This window comes from Dasypus novemcinctus, chromosome 3, assembly GCF_030445035.2.
Source record: "Dasypus novemcinctus isolate mDasNov1 chromosome 3, mDasNov1.1.hap2, whole genome shotgun sequence".
NCBI lineage: Eukaryota > Metazoa > Chordata > Mammalia > Cingulata > Dasypodidae > Dasypus > Dasypus novemcinctus.
Window position 1 is genome coordinate 61805850 of NC_080675.1, and position 20265 is coordinate 61826114.

At 38.6% G+C, this 20265-nt stretch overlaps 1 protein-coding gene across 1 annotated transcript in view; it reads left to right on the forward strand.

The window, feature by feature from the left end:
- Positions 1–20265, forward strand: part of L2HGDH (L-2-hydroxyglutarate dehydrogenase) — a 64313-nt gene that overhangs the window by 1605 nt on the left and 42443 nt on the right. The window contains exons 2-3 of the mRNA XM_004454119.3: positions 4655–4770; positions 5468–5619. Of these exons, the coding sequence (XP_004454176.1) occupies positions 4655–4770; positions 5468–5619 (268 nt within the window). The remainder of the gene's footprint in view (positions 1–4654; positions 4771–5467; positions 5620–20265) is intronic.

The following is a 20265-nucleotide window of genomic DNA, read 5'->3' on the forward strand; positions in this document are numbered from 1 at the left end:
GAGAATGTTATGTAAGTAGAATCGCACACAGCGTAATGCCCTTGAGAGCCATCCAAAGTGTTGCATATAACAATAACGTGTTCCTTTTTATTTCTGAATAGTATTCCAGGTATGGACGTATCACGCTTTAATGATTCATCCATTGAAGGACATTGGTTGTTTCCATTTTTTGTCTGTTATGAATAAAGCTGCTTTGAACATTTATGTATAGGTTTTTGTGTGAATGTAAGTATTCATTTCTCTGGGATAAATGCCCAAGAGTCCAATTGCTGAATCATGTAGTAAGTGCTTATTTAATATTTTAAGAAACTGCTATACTCTCTTCCAGAGTGCCTGTACTGTTTTACATTCCCACCAGGAATAGATGAGTGATCCATTTTCTCTTCATCCCGTCCAGCATTTAGTGTTAGCACTTAATGGCTAATGATGTTGAACATTTTCATTGCTTATTTGCCATCTACATATTCTCTTTAGTAATATATTTGTTCATATATTTTGCCCATTTGCTAATTGGATTGTTTGTTTTGACACTTCTTTATATATTCTAGATATGACTTCTTTGTCAGATATGTGGTTTGTCAAGTATTTTCTCCTGATGTGTTGGTTGTCTTTTCATCCTATTAATGGAGTTTTCTGCAGAAAAAAAGTTTTTAATTTTTGTGAAATCCAATTTATCAATTTTTTCTCTTATGGATTATGCTTTTAGTACTACTCTTCACCTTTCCCTAGGTTCCAAAGATTTTCTCCTGTGTTTTCTTCTGAAAGTTTCCTGGTAAATATTTGGCGATGTGGCGATGTAAAACATTACTGTTATTTTGTTGTTATAATAGAGGCATAGGGTTGTGTGGGTGTGTTTGAAGGGAATTTTAGTGATAAGATATTGAAATATTTACAGACGAACTATCGTGATTTTGGAGTTCGCACCAAAATAATAAAGGAGGGGCAATTTATGTTGGATATGGAAGAAGCAAGATTGGTGCATGAGCTGATAATTATCGAAGCGAGGTGATGGTATTTGTGGGTTCATTATACTATTCTGTCTACTTGTGTGTATATTTAAACTTTTCTGTAGTAAAAAGTTTAAAAAAGAGAAGTATTTGTTGAACTCTTCATTGGTGTTGACTTGAGATTGAACTGTGGAGCAAGATGCCCCCTTCAGCCTCCATGATTAACTTGGCCTGTGGCACTCCTCCAGCAGTCATCCATTACTGTGGTTCTGGGCTCCTTTCCCCATAGTGGATGCTTGGGAGTTTGTGAAACCTATTTCAATGGCTGATAAAATGCAGGGTCACTGTATAGAATAACGAATGAGTCTCCAGGTTTGGGAGGGGGGAGTGAAGGGTGCCTTGGGCTTGGGTAGTTGGAAAAAGCATATTCAGTTTTATGGTTTTATGTTTGGAAAGTAAAGAATTTACTGATGGCTGTAAAAATATATATATACAAAAACAAGAGCCAGGTAAACTTCTTGGCTAGAAGGTGGTGCCATAGCAGTGACTCAGTGGAAGGACTACCTCGCCAAAAGGTTTTCTGCTTTATTTATCAAAAGGCAGCAAGGATGAGAAGCACTATTGTAGAAGTCAAGACCACTCCTGCAAAGTGTAAGGGTCATGCCACCTTTTACAGAAAAGTGAGGTTTAAAGGCAATGCAAAGTATTACAAATGATCTTGAAAGGAAGAAAGTAAAAAAGGAAAATAGTATGAAAGATACTTCTTCCGTGTACGTATGTGCATACACACACATGCCTTCTTTCCATTGGTCCTTATAGAATATTTAGCTTATAGTTTGATATAGATATCACCTTGGTAGAGAAAAAAGAAAAGTACATAAAATATGGCTATGTCATAAATATTCCAGTATCCTAAGTATTTGTAAATGTTTTGAATCCCTACTTTGGGGGTAGATTCTGGAGGTTTGAGGGGAATAGAAAGCCTATTTAAAACACTATTGAGAGAGGAGATGGGGCAAGATGGCGTCTGAGACTTCTTTTAAACATTTTTGTGGTTTCATTGGTGTGCTGAAGTCAGCTCTCATAGGCTAACAAGAGCCATTGTGTCCATCTTTCCCTTACTCTACATTTAGAGATGTCTGCTTTATAGAAGAAATTGACTATAGTGAGAGTACTGACACCATGGAAATTGGAGAATGCTACTAATATGGGCTTGATTACCTAGCAGGTGGGTTGTTAAGTATTTGCCAGCCCACAACTTCGTGCAGGTCTCCTATGCAATAAATTCTACCAGCTTGTATATGTCTGGAAATGTCTTCATTTCATCTGTATTTTTGAAAGAAGCTCAAAGTACCCAAAGAAGAAGAAATATGAAGAAAACCATATTAATCAAATTAATAAAAAGTAGAGACAAAAAAATCATACAAGCATCCAATAAAACTGACACATTATATTCGGACTAGCAAAGATAAGAATGACAGCAGAATTCTCATCAAAATAATACAAGCCAGAAGGAATGGTGTAGCAGTTTGATGTGGTTATGAATTCCAAAAATAGATGTTGGATTATGTTTGTAATCTGATCTGTACCTGGGCCTGACTGAGTTATGATTAGGGCTTTAATTGGGCCACATCATTAGGGCACAGATAAAAGGCATGGCAAAGGACAGAGTTGGGGGTTCTTAATGTTGGAGTTTTGATGTTGGAGTTTGATGCTAAAGTCTTAAGCTGGAGTCCTGGGAAAAGAGACAGAGCTGTTCACCTGATAGTCTACAGCTGACCTTGTGGAGAAAACAGAGGACCTGATCCCAGAGGAACCCAGGAAGTCTGAACCCTCACAGACGTCAACAGCCATCTTGCTGCAACACATGAAATAGACTTTGGTGAGGGAAGCAACTTATGCCTTATGGCCTGGTATCTGCAAGCTCCTACCCCAAATAATACCCTTTATAAAAACCAAAAACAAACAAAAACAAACAAAAAAAAAACCACTATTGAAATTCTTAAAAGACATGTCCTTTAGATTTCATAAAAGATCTGTTTGTTGTAAAAGTTGTATAATTGGCAAATGGCTATAAATCAGTGTAATTAATGACAGTGGAGTGGCACGTGAGTACTTTACCTTTAATGCTAGACTACACTAGTAGTTCTTAGTTGTCCGCTACAAGCATTTACCCATAACCTCTTTTTGGCACAGTGACCCAGACTCCCATTTTACACCCTCACTTCTTAAGTGTGGGCATTGTTCACTATCGTACACACACACACACACACCTTGGTAATCATTTCATCCAACTGTCTAAAGGTGCTGCAAATGAGAGCTGCCTGTTGAGTACCACCTGGAGTCTTCCCAGTCTATGTTATAAAACTCATGCACTAAAGTGATCTTAATGCGCTTAAGACTCCCAAGTTAATTAACATTCAGGTTTTGATTTATGAAGACGCACTTACGGCTTGGTCCCTAAGTTGCTTAGTAGCTGCTTCTGGTTCCAGATGTAGCCACAGACATGGTAACAAATGTAATAAAATTTGTGTTCTTCTGGAAGTGATTTTGAAAGTGAAACATCAAATCACATTTCAAAGGAAATCCCTGCCCTGGACTCTGAAATTTCTTCACACGAGTGAAGAAAACCCAGATTTTTTGATTTAGCAAAACCTATACTTAGCATGAAGTCAGTGCTAAAGGGAATCTTTTAAGCTTCTAATGGCATAGTTAAACCAAACATGCCTTTTCTAATTTTTTGAATGGCTGTGTAATAAGTTTGTGATGGCTAAAATTGGGTTCTGAGCCTCTTTCTGGGCCATTTATTTCCCTAAGGTTTAATGATATCACTGGCTATTTCCTTCTCAACAGAAAAAAAAAAAGCCATAAATTCTTGCACACGAAAGTGTTAGGGTCTTAATGTGTTAGCCTGCCCTCAATAATACTCTACTTGAATTTTAAAGGAGCAGACTATAGAGGAGAGTATGATGCTTAAACAAAGGAGTTACTGATATAGCCACCTGTCATGGTTTGTATGTACCCCAGAAAAATTTGTTCTTAACTTAATCCATTCTTGTGGGTGTGAACCTGTTGTAAACAGAACTTTATTATGAGGTTACTTCAGTTAAGGTACACCCCAATTAGGATGGGTCTTAAACCTCTTACTGGAGTTCTTTATTAGCAGAATGAAAGCCAGACACAGAGAGAAAAAGCGTAGGAAGCAAGAAGCTGAAGGTCAGAGGAACCTGGAAGAGAAGGAAGAGGCCAGGAAAGGCTGCTATATGCATTGCCATGTGCCATGCGACCCAGGATCACTAAAGCATCACCTTTATTTAGACTTGATTTTGAACTTTTTCCTGGCCTCAGAACCATGAGCTAATAAATTACCATTGTTTAAGCCAACCCATTGTATGGTATTTGCTTGAACAGACAAGAAAATGAAACATCAGCCCAGACTGAACACTGTGGAAATTTAGAGTGGCTTGGGCCACCAGCCAGCTGGCTTACCAGTAGGGTGAACGCTATTATACTATTTACGCACAATGTATGTAACTTTTAAGGGTTTGTTCATGAATATGAACCCAAATAGCACAAAGTCTAATAAATATATGGTTTTAGCAATTACAAGTTAATAGTTTAATTGTCCATTGATGAAAATTATGCATATGAAACTTGGTGGCATCTCTTATAAACATGCATTATTTTAAAGGGACTTTTTCTTAAAGTTCTTTTGATGTAGTCATTGTTGGTGGTGGAATTGTGGGACTTGCCTCGGCCAGAGCACTCATCCTGCAGCATCCAGCCCTTTCCATTGGTGTTCTAGAAAAGGAGAAAGATTTAGGTATGTATGTTTATGTGGTGTTCTCTAGACTTATCTGAGAACCTTCTCATTTTGAAATTTCCTCTTATTTTGCCATATGTCATTTCATTTTGCTGAATTATCTGTAAAGATAATTGCGTTCTCCTGAAAGCAGAGTCTGACACAGAAACATGGGTATAGGTGATTTATTTGAGTGATTATCTCAGGAGTCAAGGCTGAGGTAGTGGGACGAATAATACAGGGAAGGGGGAAAAGCAACATAAGGGTGCATTATCTAGGTTGCTGTTGTGACCTTGATTCCACTGGGACCTCTTAGGAGCTGTGTGATGTTTCCCAGGATTGTGCTCAATTATCCATCAGTTCCTGCTCCTATTAGTTAAGGATTGCCCCTAGGGGTTGATGTCCCCCCATCCATACACACAAACACATTCGAAAAGTCCTTGGGGTACAATGCAGAGAACCATAGTGCAGTCTCTTGAAGTGGTCTGTTGGTAGTGAGAGGTGAGTCTGCACCAAAGTGGTAGTTGAAATCAGAGACTGGCTGAGGGGAGTGACAGGGGATGACTATTAGAAGTTCTCAGCGCTCTGCTATAAAAATGAATTCAGGCAGAATTTTAAATGATACGGTCTCTAATAGCTTAAATACACATTTGTCCCCTACTTGTTAAGTTTTTGGAAATGCTGTATTTTCTCTTACTCAGTTTCTTGTGTTCTGTAGCTATTCACCAGACTGGACATAACAGTGGTGTTATACATAGTGGAGTTTACTATATACCCGGGTCTCTGAAAGCTAAATTATGTGTAAAAGGCGCAGCTCTCATCTATGAGTACTGTAACCAAAAGAAAATTTCCTACAAGCAATGTGGCAAGGTATGAAATTTTACTTGGGCCTTGACATATTTAGAAATAGCATTTTCTTTTTTTTTTCAAATTCTACTCAATTTATTCATTTTTTAAAAAATATTACATTCAAAAAATATGAGGTCCCCATTCACCCCCACCGCCCCCACCGCCCCCACCCCCCCCACAGTAACACTCTCCCCCATCATCAAGACATATCCATTGCATCTGGTGAGTACTAGAAATAGCATTTTCTTAGTGATGTTTGATATTGAATTTTTGAAAATATCTTGCTTTCTCTTTCTTGTATCTATGCAGTTTACAAAATCTAGTATCAGGGAATAAAATTTAAAAATTGTATGAGTATAACTCCATGTATTTCCTTTAATAAAAGCTTTATTGAAATACAATTTATGTACCATATAAGTCACCCTTTTAAAGTGACTATCTAATTTTAGAACATTTTCACCACCCCAAAAAAAGAAACCCCATACACATTAGCAGTCATTCCCCATTCCTCCCTCCCTCCCTCCTGCCTGTGGCAACCCCTAATCTACTTTTTGTTTCTGTGGGTTTTCCAATTGTATATCATTTCATATAAATGAAATCATACAATATGTGGTCTTTTGTGACTGGCTTTCTTCACTCAACATAATGTTTTCAAGATTCATCCATGCTCCTGCAAGAATCAGTACTTTATTTCTTTTTATGACCAAATAATTTTCTATCATATAGATATATTTTGTTATATATTCATCAGTTGATGGACATTTGGGTTGTTTCCACTTTTTGATTATTATGAATAATGCTATGTATTTTGTTTGCAAGTTTTTGGGTGGACCTATGTTTTCATTTCTCTTGAGTGGAATTGCTCGTCATATGGTAACTTCATAATTCTTCCTTTCTTTTTTTCTTTTTTTGTTTTAAATTTATTTATCTTTTCCCCCTTCCCCTCCTCCCACCCTGCTGTTTTTGCTGTCTGTGTTGTCTTCTTTTCTCATTTTCTCTCCTCTAGGATTCACTGAGAATTGATCCTGGGGATCTCTGATGTGGAGAGAGGTTCCCTGTCAATTGTGCCACCTCACTTCCTGGTTTCTGCTGTGCTTTACCTTGCCTCTTCCCTTGTTTCTCTTTTGATGTGTTATCATCTTGCTGCGTGACTCTCTGGCATGGGCACCAGTTCACCACGCAGGCATTCGCATGGGCACTGGCTCACCATGCGGGCACTTGCATTCATGATGCAGGCACTGGCATGCTTTTTCTTCTTTTTCACCTGGAGGCCCAAGGGATCGAACCCAGGGCCTCCCATATGGTAGGTGGAAGCTCTATCACTTGAGTCACATCTGCTTCCCAATTCTTCCTTTCTTTTCAGGAACTTCCCAAAGTTTTTTCCAAAGTGGCTGCATCATTTCACATTCCCTCACCAATGACCAAAGATTTCCATTTTTCTACAACTTCACCATTACCTGTTATTATCTGTTTGTTTTTTCTCTCAAGGTACCAGGGCTGATGATTGAACCCAGGGCCTTATATGTGGGAAGCCAGTATTCAACCACTGAGTCACATTGGCTCCCCTGAGTTGGGTTTTTTTTTTTTTAAGATTTATTTTTTTATTTCTCCACCCCCTCATTGTTTTGCGCTCGTTGTCTGCTTTCTGTGTCTAATCGCCATGTGTTCTTCTGTGTCTGCTTGTCTTCTCTGTAGGCAGCACGGGGAACCGATCCTGGGACCTTCTGGAGTGGGAGAAAGGTGCTCAATCTCTTGTACCACCTCAGCCCCCTGGTCTGTTTCATCTCTTATTGTCTCTCTTCTGCGTCTCTTTTTGTTGTGCCCTCTTGTTATGCCAGCTTTCTGTGCTGGCCAGCACTCCTGCGCAGGCCAGCACTCCACGTGGGCCAGCACTCTGCTTGGGCCAGCTTGCTGCGCAGACCAGCTCGCCTTCACCAGGAGACCCTGGGAACTGAACCCTGGCCCTCATATATGGTAGATGGGAGCCCAGTCACTTGAGCCACACCCGCTTCCCTCTGAATTTTGTTTGTTTGTTTTACTTGTTACTTTTTGCTTGTTTTTAGAAGGCACTGGGAACTGAACCCAGGATTTCCCATGTGAGAAGCAGGCATTCAACTATTTGAGCCACATCCACATCTTGTCTTTTTAATTTTAGCCATCTTTACTGGATGAAAAGTGGTATTTCATTGTGATTTTCATTTTCATTTCCCTAATGACTAATGATGTTGAGCATCTATCTGTCTTTTCATGTGCTTATTAGCCATTTGTATATTTTTTTTTGGAGAAAGGTCTCTATAAATCCTGTGTTCATTTTTAAGTTGGGTTGTTTATCTTTTTGTTGTTGAGTCCTAAGAGTTCTTAATATACCCAGATATTGGATCTTTACCAGATACATGATTTGCAAATATTTTCGGTAGGTTTTTGTTTCACTTTCTTGTTAATATCCTTTGAAGCACAAATGTTTTTAATTTTGGTGAAGCCCCATTTATCTGTCTTCTGTTTTGTTGCTCATGCTTTTAGTATGAAGTCTGAGAAACCACTGCCTAACATATTTCCCTGAAAATTTTCCTCTGTTTTCTTCTAGGAGTTTTATACTTTTTGTACATATATTTACATCTTTGATTCATTTTAAGTTGATTTTTTTATATGGTGTGAGGTAGGAATCTACCTTCATTCTTTTGCATATGGCTCTCCAGTTTCCCAGCATCATTTGTTGAAGAGACTATACTTTCCCCACTAAGTAAACTTGGCACCCTTGTGAAAGATTATTTGGCCAAAAGTGTGTTTATTTCAGAAAACTCTCAGTTTGATTTCATTGCTTTGTGTATCCCAGGACCACACTGTTTTGATTACTATAACTTTGTAATAAGTTTTAAATAGAGAAGTATGAGTTTTCCAACTTTGTTCTTCTTTTGCATGATGGCTTTGACTTTTTTGGGGTCCTTTACTCTTCCATAAGATTTTTTTTTTCTTTTTAGTTTTTTTTTTAACTTAGAGAAGTTTTAGGTTTGCAGAAAACTCTTGCAGAAAATACTGAGGTTCCATACACCTGTCCCCATTATTAAGAGTTTGCATTAGTTTGGTACTTTTGTTACAAATGGTAAGAGAATATTTTTACAATTGTACTCTTAACCATAGTCCACAGTTTACATTAGGGATCACTGTTTATGTTATATACTTCTATAAGAATTTGATGATTGGCTTTTCCATTTCTGCAATGAAGACTTTAGAATTTTGATTAGGATTGTGTTGAATCTTTAAAGTGCTTTGGTAGAATTGACATCTTAGCAATATTTAGTCTTCCAATCCATGAATACAGAATGTCCTTCCATTTATTTAGGTCTTCTTTAATGTCAGTAATGTTCTATAGTTTTCCATATATAAGTCATTTAATCTTTAATTAAATTTACTTCTAGATATTTGATTCTTTTAGTTGCCATTGTAAGTGAATTTTTTCTTGACTTCCTCTTCAGATGGTTCATTACTAGTGTATAGAACCATTACTAATTTTTGTTTGTTGATCTTGTACCCTGCAACTTTTTATCTTGTCCCTGATTTGAAAAGAAAGCCTTCAAACTCAGATTTTGTACATTCCCTTCTTCATGTTGAGGAAGTTTCCTTCTATTCCTAGTTTTTAAGTGTTTCCATTAAGCAGGGGTGCTGGATTTTGTCAAATGCCTTTTCTGTGATAATTGAGGTAGGTTTTTTCCTTTGTTTTATTAACGCGTTATATTATACTAATTGTTTTTCTTAAGTTGACTCACCCTTCCATATCTAGGATATATCTCACTTGATCCTGGTGTATAATTCTTTTAATTTACTGTTGGGCTCTGTTTGCTAGTACTTTGTTGAGGAACTTTACATCTCTATTCATGAGAGACATTGGTTTGTAATTTTCTTTTCTTTGGGTATCTTTATCTGGCTTTGGTATAAGAGTGATATTAGCCTTGTAGAATGAGTAAGAAAAGTTCCCTCCTCTTCATTTTTTGGGAAGACCTTGAGCAGAGATTGGTGTTAATTCTTGGAAGGTTTGGTTTAATTCACCATTGAAGTCATCTTGTCCTGGGCTTTTCTTAGTTGGGAGGTTTTTGATGACAGAGTCGATCTCTTTACTTGTTATTGTCTATTGAAATCTCTTTTATTTCTTTTTTTTTTTTTTAACAAATCAATTTTATTGATGCATATTAATAAAGCATAAATCTATCCAAAGTGTACAATCAGTGGTATTTGGTATAATCACATATTTGTTCATTCATCACTTCAGTCATTCTTAGAGCACTTTCATTAGTCCAACAATAATAATTTTAAAAAAACAAAAAAACCTCATCACTTCTCAATCTCATTATGCTTCCCCTGCTGTACATAGATGCTATTCTTTTTCCTTCTCTCTAGTATATTTGTGTTTTATTTTGTAAAAAACAGTCTTACATATGTAATCTCACCCATATTTGTATTTTATGAGGTTTTACTATCTTATGCAGTCCCATGTTACAGTTTTTTAGCTTTCCTTCTCCATGACCTTAGGCCTTCCCTTTAAACCATTGTCATACCCATATAATAGCTGTGCTAGTTACAAACTCCATGATATGATTTCACCATTCTTATTCATTTCCAAAGATTTACAAACAGTCTTTTTACCAATTCTGCACAGATTAGCCCTCGGCTTTCCATTCTCTGCCCTCCATCTATGTTCTGGTGACCTCTATTCTAATTATTCACTCCATGAGTTTACACAGTGTATTTAATTCATAATAGTGCAGTATTTGTCCTTTTGTGTCTGGCTTGCTTCATTCAACATAATGTCTTCCAGGTTTATCCATACTGTCATATCTTTCACTGCATCTCTTTTTACTGCTGCATAATATTCCATTGTGTGTGGAGAAACCACAATTTGTTTATCCATTCTTCGCTTGATGGACACCTGGGTTGTTCCCAATTTTTGGCAATTGTGAATAGTGCCACTATGAACATCAGCATGCAGATGTCTGTTCATGTCTCTGCTCTCAGTTCTCATGGTTATTTACCTAGCCAGGTTACGTGGCAAGTCTATATTCAACATCCTTACAACCAGTCCTCCACAGTGGCTGTACCACTCTACATTCCCATCAACAGTGAATAAGTGTTCCTATATTTCTATATCCTTTCCAACACTTGTAGTTCTCTGTCTTTTTAATAGTGTCATTCTAATTGGTGTGAAATGATACCTCATTGTAGTTTTGGTTTGCAGTTACCTAATTGCTAGTGATGTTGAACATTTTTTAATGTGTTTCTTCACCATTTATATTTCTTTTTTGGACAATTGTCTTTTCAAGTCTTTTTTGGGTAGTTTGTCTTTTTATTTTATGGTCTCTTGGTATATCACGGATATTAAATCCTTATCAGATATGTGATTGCCAAATATTTTCTCCTATTGAGTCGACTGCCTTTTTACCCTTTTGACAAAGTCCTTCTTTTTGAAGATCTTTTGGCTATTAGGGGGCCCTTACCCTTCCAAATACTTTTGATAATTGGTTTTTCCACTTCTCAAAAAAGGCTTTTGGGATTTTTATTGGGATTGCTTTGAATCTGTAAATCAGTTTGGGTTGTATTTATATATATATATGTATATATATATATATATATATATATATATATATATATATATGGTTTTTTTTTAATAATTGTAAGTGTGCTTTGAGACAAGGAACTCTGAGTTTATTATTATTATTTTTAAAGATTTATTATTTATTTCTCTCCCCTTCCCCCCCCCCCCTCCTGCCCCCCTTCCTGTCCAGTTGTCTGCTCTCTGTGTCCATTCACTGTGTATTCTTCTGTGTCTGCTTGTATTCTTGTCAACAGCACCAGGAATCTGTGTCTCTTTTTGTTGCATCATCTTGCTGTGTCTGCTCTCCATGTGTGCAGCACCACTCCTGGGCAAGCTGTGTTTTTTTTGCATGGGGCAGCTCTCCTTATGGGGCACACTCCTTGCACGTGGGGCTCCCCTACATGGGGGACACCCCTGCGTGGTACAGCACTCATTGCGCTCATCAATACTGTGCGTGAGGGAGCTCACCACACGTGTCAGGAGACTGTGGGTTTGAACCCTGGGCCTCCCATGTGGTAGGTGGATGCTCTTTCAGTTGAGCCAAATCCGCTTCTCTGTATTGACGTCTTAATAATATTTAGTCTTCCAATCCATGAACATGGAATGTACATCCATTTATTTAAGACTTCTTCAGTTTACTTTGTAATGTATTGTAGTTTACTGAATACAGGTCCTTTGTATTCTTGGTTACATTTACTCCTAAATATTTGATCATTTTAGTTGCTATTATAAATGGATTTTTTTCCCTGATTTCCCCCTCAAATTGCACATCAGTAGTGTATAGAAACTCTATTAGTTTTTGCATATTAATCTTGTATCCCACCACTTTGCTGAACTTATCTATTAGTTCTAGTAGCTCTCTTGTGGGTTTTTCAGGAGATTCCAGATAAAGGATCATATCATCAGTGAATAGTGGAAGTTTTAAGTTTTACTTCTTCCTTTCCTATTAGGGTACCTTTTATTTCTTTATTTAGCCTAATTGCTCTTGCTAGAACCTCTAGCACAATATTGAATAACAATGGTGATGGTAGTCATCTTTGTCTTTTCCCCATCTCAGTGGGAAAACTTTCAGTCCTTCACCATTGGCACAATGATAGCTGTAGGCTTTTCATATATATATGCACTTTACTATGCTGTTAGACAGCTTCCTTCTATTCCAGGGATTCTGAACCAGGAGTCCGTGAGCTTGAATTGAAATTCATAGAAACATTATTCTTGTGGGGATGTGTTGGTGCAGGTGTGCTATATTTATTAAATAATACACAGTATAGTGTGGGCTTAGTAAGGGGTCCATGGCTTTTACCTGACTGGCAAAGGGGTCCATTGAACAAAAAAAGTTAAAAACCCCTGTTCTATTCCTACCTTTTGGAGTGTTTTTTCAAGAGTGTTGTATTTTGTCAAACGCATTATCTGTATCAGTCAAGAGGATCATGTAATTTTTCTTCTGCAATTTATTAAAATGGTTTAATACACTAATTGGTTTTCTTGTGTTGAACAACCCTTGCATACCTGGGTTAAAACCCACTTGATCATGGTGTGTAAGTCTTTTAATATGCTTTTGGTTATGTTTTGTGAGTATTTTGTTGAGGATTTTTGCATCTATATTCATTAGAGAAATTGGTCTATAATTTTTTTTCTAGTGTCTTTATCTGGTTTTGGTATTAGGATGATGTTGGCTTCATAGAATGAGTTTGGTAGCATTGTTTCCTGTTCAGTTTTTCAGAAGAGCTTGAGCAAGATTGGTATATTAGAGCATCTTTGAATGATTGGTAAAATTCACCTGTGAAACCATCTGGTCCTGGACTTTTCATCTTTGGAAAATTTTTAATGACTGTTTCAGTCTCTTTACCTGTGATTGGATTTTTGAGGTCTTCTATTTATTCTAGGGTCAGTATAGATTGTTCATGTGTTTCTTGGAATTTGTCTATCTCTTCTACATTGTCTAGTTTTTTGCCATACAGTTGTTCCTAATGTGCTCTTATGATCTCTCTTACTTCTGTGGGTCAGTGGTTATGTTCCCAGCTCTCTCATTTCTGATTTTATTTATTTGCTTCTTCTCTCTTTTTTTCTTTGTTAGTCTAGCTAAGGGTTTGCCAATTTTGGTGACCTTCTCAAAGAACCAACGTTTGGTTTTGTTGATTCTCTCTATTATTTTTTGTTGTTGTTGTTCTTGATTTCATTTATTTCTGTTCTGATATTTACTATTTCTTTTCTTTGGCTTGGTTTGGGATTAGTTTGCTGTTCTTTTTCTAGTTCCTCCAGGTGTGCAGTTAGATTTTCAATTTTAGCTCTTCCTTAGTTTTTAGTTAAGTATTAAGGGCTATAAATTTCCCTCTCAGCATTGCCTTTGTATTGTCCCATGGGTTTTGAATGTTGTGTTCTCATTTTCATTCATCTCAAGATATTTGCTGAATTCTCTTGCAATTTCTTCTTTGACCCACTGATTATTTGAGTGTATTGTTCAATCTTCATGTGTTTATGAATTTTCCCTTTTTCTGCCCATTATTGATTTCCAGCTTCATTGCATTATGATCAGAGAAGGTGTTTTGCATGATTTCAATCTTTTTAAATTTACTGAGATTTGTCCTATGACCCAACATAAGATCTGTCTTGGAGAAGGATCCATGAGCACTTGAATGTATATCCTGCTCTTTTGGGGTGTAGTACTCTATAGATGTCTGTTAGGTCTAGTTCATTTATCATATTATTCAAGTTCTCTGTTTGTTTATCTTCCGTCCAGATGTTCTATCCAATGCTGAGAGAGACAATATGAATTCTCCAACTATTATTGTAGAGACATCTATTTCTCCCTTCAATTTGCCAGTTTGTGCCTCATATATCTTGGGGCACTCAGGTTAGGTACATAAATATTTAGTATAGTTGTTTCTTCTTGGTTAATTGCCCCTTTTATTAATATATAATGACTTTCTTCATCCCGTATAACTTTTTGCGTTTAAAATACCTTTTGTCTGATACAAGTATTGCTACTTCAGCTCTTTTTTGGTTATTATTCCATGGAATATCTTTTTCCAACTTTTCACTTTTAACCTGGTTGTTTCCTTATGTCTGAGGTGGGTCTCTTGTAGACAGCTTATAGATAGTTCATATTTTTAAAATCCAGTCTATCAGTCTGTGTCTTTAGATTGGGGAGTTCAGGACATTAGCATTCAATTATATTACAGTAAAGGCATTAATTAATTCATCCATTTTGTCCTTTGGCTGTCTGTTGTCATATCCTTTTATTGTCCATCTTTTTACCATTTAGTTTAACCTTCCTAATAATCTTCATTTCTACACTCTTCTCCAAATCTCTCACCCTTGTTTTTTCCTTTCAGGCTGCAGCACTACCTTTAGTGTCTCTTGTAATTCTGATCTTTGGGTAACATATTCTGTCAGTTTCAGTTTAGCTATGAAGACTTTGAACTCACCCTCATTTTTTAAGGACAGCTTTGCTGGATACAGAATTCTTGGCTGGAAGTTTTTCTCTTTCAATACCTTAAATACATCATACCACTTCCTTCTCGCCTCCATGGTTTCTGATGAGAGGTTAGTACTTAATCTTAAGTTTCCCTTTTATGTGATGGTTTGCTTTCTCTTGCTGCTTTCAGAATCCTCTCTTTATCTCTGATATTTGTCATTCTGAATAGTAGGTGTCTCAGGGTAGGTCATTCAGATTTATTATTTTGGGATGCATTGTCCTTCTTGGATATTTAAATTTATGTCTTTCATGAGGGTTGGGAAGTTTTTGGTCATTATTTCCTCAAATATTCCTTCTGCCCCTTTTCCATTCAGTTTTCCTCTGGGACACCAATAATGCTAATGTTTGTGCAGTTTGTGTTGTCATTCAGTTCCCTGAGACTCTTCCATTTTTTCCATTCTCTTCTCTTTCTGTTCTTCTGTCTTCAAGCAATTCAAATCTGGTCTTATGTGCCTCTAATGTATTTTTTTTTTAAAGAATGGGCTGTTTTTTTTTTTAAGATTTATTTTATTTATTTTTCTCCCCTTCCCCCCTGTTGTCTGCTCTCTGTGTGCATTCACTGTGTGTTTTTCTGCATCTGCTTGCATTGTCATGCGGCACTGGGAAACTGCATCTCTTTTTTGTTGCATTGTCTTCCTGCTTTAGCTCTCTGGGTGTATGGTGCCACTCCTGGGCAGGCTGCACTTTTTTTCACGTGGGGTGGCTCTCCTTGTGGGGTGCACTCCTTGTGCGTGGGGCACCCCTATGTGGGGGCTCCCTGCACAGTATGCACTCCTTGCACGTGGCAGCACTGCACGTGGGCCAGCTTACCACATGGGTCAGGGGTCCTGGTATTGAACCCTGGACTCTCCCTATGGTAGGTGGATGCTGTATCAGTTGAGCTATGTCTGCTTCCCTCTAATGTATTTTTAATCTCATGCATAGTTTCTTTGATTCCCATAAGGTCTGTTACTTTTCTTTGCAGGCTTTCAAATTGTTCTTTATGCTCTCCCAGTGTCTTTTTTTCTTTTTTTAAGATGTATTTATTTTTTATTGATTTCTCTCCCCTCCCCCCCGCCACAGTTGCCTGCTTTCTCTGTCCATTCACTGCGACTGGCTTCTATCCTTATCAGCGGCACCAGGAATCTGTGTTTCTTTTTGTTGCGTTCATCTTGTTGTGTCAGCTCTTCGTGTGTGTGGTGCCATTCTTGGGCAGGCTGCACTTTCTTTTGCACGGGGTAGCTCTCTTTATGGGGTGCGTTCCTTGCGCATAGGGCTCCCCTACGCGGGGAACACCCCTGCATGGATCGGCACTCCTTGCGTGCATCAGCACTGCACATGGGCCAGCTCCACACGGATCAAGGAGGCCCAGGGTTTGAACCGCGGACCTCCCATGTGGTAGGCGGATGCCCTATCCATTGGGCCAAGTCCGCTTCCCCCAGTGTCTTCTTAATATCCTTTATTTCTTTAGTCATATTTTCTTTAAATTCTTTGAAGTGACTTAGGAGAGTTGTGTGATTGTCACTGATTAATTGTATTAAATCTTGTATCTCTTCAGGATATTTGGTTTGTTCTTTTGGCTGGGCCATCTCTTCCTCTTTCCTAGTGTGGTTTGAAGTTTTTTGCTGATGTCTAGGCATCTGAATATGTTGGTGAATTTACTCTGATAGCCAATTTCTCTCTCTTGCCTACTGTTTTCTTTTTCTTTTTCTTTTTTTTTCTCACAGCTCTTCTTTGATATTTGGTTCAATTTATTCTAAGTCTTTAGAATTGCCCAGCTTAGGTTTTCAAAATCTGGCCTAGAACTCACTGATGGGGCACAGATTTTCTCCTAGGGGTTAGGCTATGGAGAGAACAGAAAATAGTTTTGTCCATGTAGTTTCCAGTCTGGCCAGCAGGTGGTGTTTCTCAGCTCACCTTTACATGGATATGTTTCAATCTTGGCTTTCCTTTGTTCCTGTGGTGAATGGAGATTCAGAGTAGGCTCTGCTGGCCAAATTCACTGAAGAAAACCTCCTGACTACTCCTCCCTTTTTACTTGAAACAGCTGATAGGGAGGAAGATGTCTGTTCCCGTCCATCAGCTGCAGTGAGCCAGGAGTTTTACCCCAGCTTAATATCTTGGGGTGAAGAAGGGGAACCCTTTCCAGCCATGGCAGGGGCTTGGTAACTCACCGTTTGTTGTTTTGGCTTCTTGATCTCTCTGTCCTTCACCCTCCTGGGAGTTGTGTAGCACTGTCATGGTCTGCTGACCCCCAAAGCAGGTCCCTCAATCAGCTTTTGGCTCTTTCTCCGTTGTTTTAGTGAAAGCATTCAGCTCTGCCTGTTAGTCCAATGCCATCTTCTTACAATTCCCCTATTTCTTTTTTGAGTCAGTATAGGCAATTGTTTCTAATTTGTTCATGTACAGTTGCTTGTAGTATCTTTTTATAATTTTTATTTCTGTGGTGTCAGGAGTAATGTTCCCCCTATCATTTCTGATTTTAGTTATTTGCATCCTTTCTCTCTTTTGTTCTTCGTTGGTCTGGCTAAAAGTTTATTTTATTGATCTTTACAAAGACCCAACTTTTAGATTTTTTGTTCTTTTTTGTTTGTTTTTCACTATTTAATTTATCCCTGCTCTAATCTTTATTTCCTTCCTTTTACTTGCTTTGGGTTTAGTTTGCTCTTCCTTTTTAGATCCAGTTCTAAGATTAGGTCTCTGATTTGAGATCCGTCTTCTTTTTTAATATAATCATTTAGAGCTATAAATTTCCCTCTCCGCTTTACCTTTGCTGCATCCCATAAATTTTGGTATATTGTATTTTCTTTTTTTTTTAAGATTTATTTTTTTATTTATTCCCCCACCACCAGTTGTCTGCTCTCTGTGTCTATTCACTGTGTGTTCTTCTGACCACTTCTATCCTTATCAGCTGCACCAGGAAGCTGTGTTTCTTTTTGTTGCGTCATCTTGTTGTGTCAGCTCCCCGTGTATGCAGCGCCATTCTTGGACAGGCTGCACTTTCTTTCACGCTGGGTGGCTCTCCTTACGGGGCACACTCCTTGTGCGTAGGGCTCCCCTATGCAGGGGGCACCCCTGCATGGCAGGGCACTCCTTGCACACATCAGCACTGCATATGGGCCAGCTCCACATGGATCAAGGAGGCCCGGGGTTTGAACCACGGACCTCCCATGTGGTAGGCAGACGCCCTAACCACTGGGCCGAGTCTGCTTCCCTGTATTTTCATTTGCCTCAAAGTATTTACTAATTTCCCTTGTGATTTCATCATTGACCCAATGGCTGTTGAAGAATACATTGTTTAATTGCCATGTATTTTTGAAATTTACAGTCCTCCTTCTGTTATTGATTTCTAGCTTCATTCTGTGATGTCAGAGAAGATAGATTGTATGACTTCGATATTTTTTAATATAGTGAGACTTGTTTTGTGACCCAGCAGAGGATCCATGTGTACTAGAGAAGATTGAGTATTCTGCTGCTTTGGGTGAAGTGTTCTGTATATATGTCTCCTCGGTCTAGTTGGTTCAAATGTCATTCAAGTCTTCTATTTCCTTATTGATCTTCTATCTAGATGTTCTATCCATTATTGAAAGTGGTATGTTGAAGTCCCCTACTATTAATGCAAAACCATCTATTTCTCCCTTTAAATCTGTCAACATTTGCGTCATATATTTTAGGGCTCTGCTGTTAGATGCACATATATTTATAGTTATGTCTTCTTGTTTAATTGACCCCATTATCAGAACCATTTGTACCTAGCACTTTTGTTGAAGATGCTGTGCTTTCCCCATTGACTGGACCTGGCAGTCTTGTTGAAAATCACTTGGCCATAATTATGTAGGGCTTATTTCTGAACTCCGAGTTGTCTTCCATTGGTTTATATTTCTGCCCTTATACCAGTACCACACACCTTCAGTCACTGTAGATTTGTTGTAAGTTTGAAATTAGAATTGTGAGTCCTCAGACTTTGTTCTTTTTTAAAGATAGTTTTTAGGCCCCTTGCCATTCCATATGAATTTGATAATTGTATTTTCTATTCCTGCAAAAAAGGCTGCTGTTTATTTGATTGGGATTGCACTGAATCTGCAGATTGCTTTGGGTGGTATTGACATCTAATCAATATTAAGTCTTCCAATTCATGAACATGAGATATAGCTCCGTTTATTTAGGTTATTTGGTTGCTTTTTATACTCCCTTTTTTTGTTGATAGTCTCAATTTGTACATTATTCTCCTGGCTTCCTTTAGTTCTTTGTCCATGGTTTCCTTTATTCTTTGAGCATGTTTAAGACAACTGACTTATTTTTTTTTTAAGGTATTTATTTATTTATTTCTCTCCCATCCCCTCCCCACCCCAGTTGTCTGTTCTCTGTGTCTATTTGCTGAGTCATCTTCTTTGTCCGCTTCTGTTGTTGTCAGTACACAGGAATCTGTGGTTCTTTTTGTTGCGTCATCTTGCTTTGTCAGCTCTCCGTGTGGGCGGCGCCATTCCTGGGCAGGCTGCACTTTCTTTTGCGCTGGGCGGCTCTCCTTATGGGGCGCACTCCTTGGTGTGGGGCTCCCCTACACGGGGACACCCCTGCGTGGCAGGGCACTCCTTGCGCACATCAGCACTGCGCATGGCCAGCTCCACATGGGTTGAGGAGGCCCAGGGTTTGAAGCGTGGACCTCCCATGTGGTAGATGGACGTCCTATCCACTGGGCCAAGTCTGCTTCCGTGGCAACTGACTTATATTTGTCTAGTGAGTCCAACTTATGGGCTTGCTCAGGGATGTTTTCTGTCAATTTCTTTTTTCCTTGTAGCTACTGAAATCAAACTCTCTCCTTCCCCAGGATTGGGTGGTTATTGATAGCTCCAGTCATCTCTTTGTATAGTGACTTTTCTAAACTGTTTATTGCAAAGACAGCGTTCATTGTCTTCTTTATCATTGAAGCCTCTGTTCTGTTGCATCAGTGGTCAGCCAGTGACCGGAGAGATTTCCTTAAATGCTTGAACCCAAAATTTAGCAATCTCTTTCTTCAGTAAGCACTCCCCTGGTTGTTGTAAGCTTATTAGATTCCAGACTCCCCCCCCCCCCCTTTTTTTTCCTGTCAATTTTTGCCATTGTTACTTCAATGAGGAACTGATTCTTGGAGCTCCCTACTGCCGTTTCTGTGATGTCACTCCTTCCATATATTTTTTTTTTAATTTTTTTTTTTTTTTTTAATTTAATTTCCCCCCCTCCCCTGGTTGTCTGTTCTTGGTGTCTATTTGCTGCGTCTTGTTTCTTTGTCCGCTTCTGTTGTCGTCAGCGGCACGGGAAGTGTGGGCGGCGCCATTCCTGGGCAGGCTGCTCTTTCTTTTCACGCTGGGCGGCTTTCCTCACGGGCGCACTCCTTGCGCGTGGGGCTTCCCCACGCGGGGGACACCCTTGCGTGGCATGGCACTCCTTGCGCGCATCAGCGCTGCGCATGGCCAGCTCCACACGGGTCAAGGAGGTCCGGGGTTTGAACCGCGGACCTCCCATATGGTAGACGGACGCCCTAACCACTGGGCCAAAGTCCGTTTTCCTCCTTCCATATATTTTTAAGAGTAAAAGTTCGTTGTTACCTTAAAGATGTTTATGAAGATTTTTTTAATGCTGTGTGAAA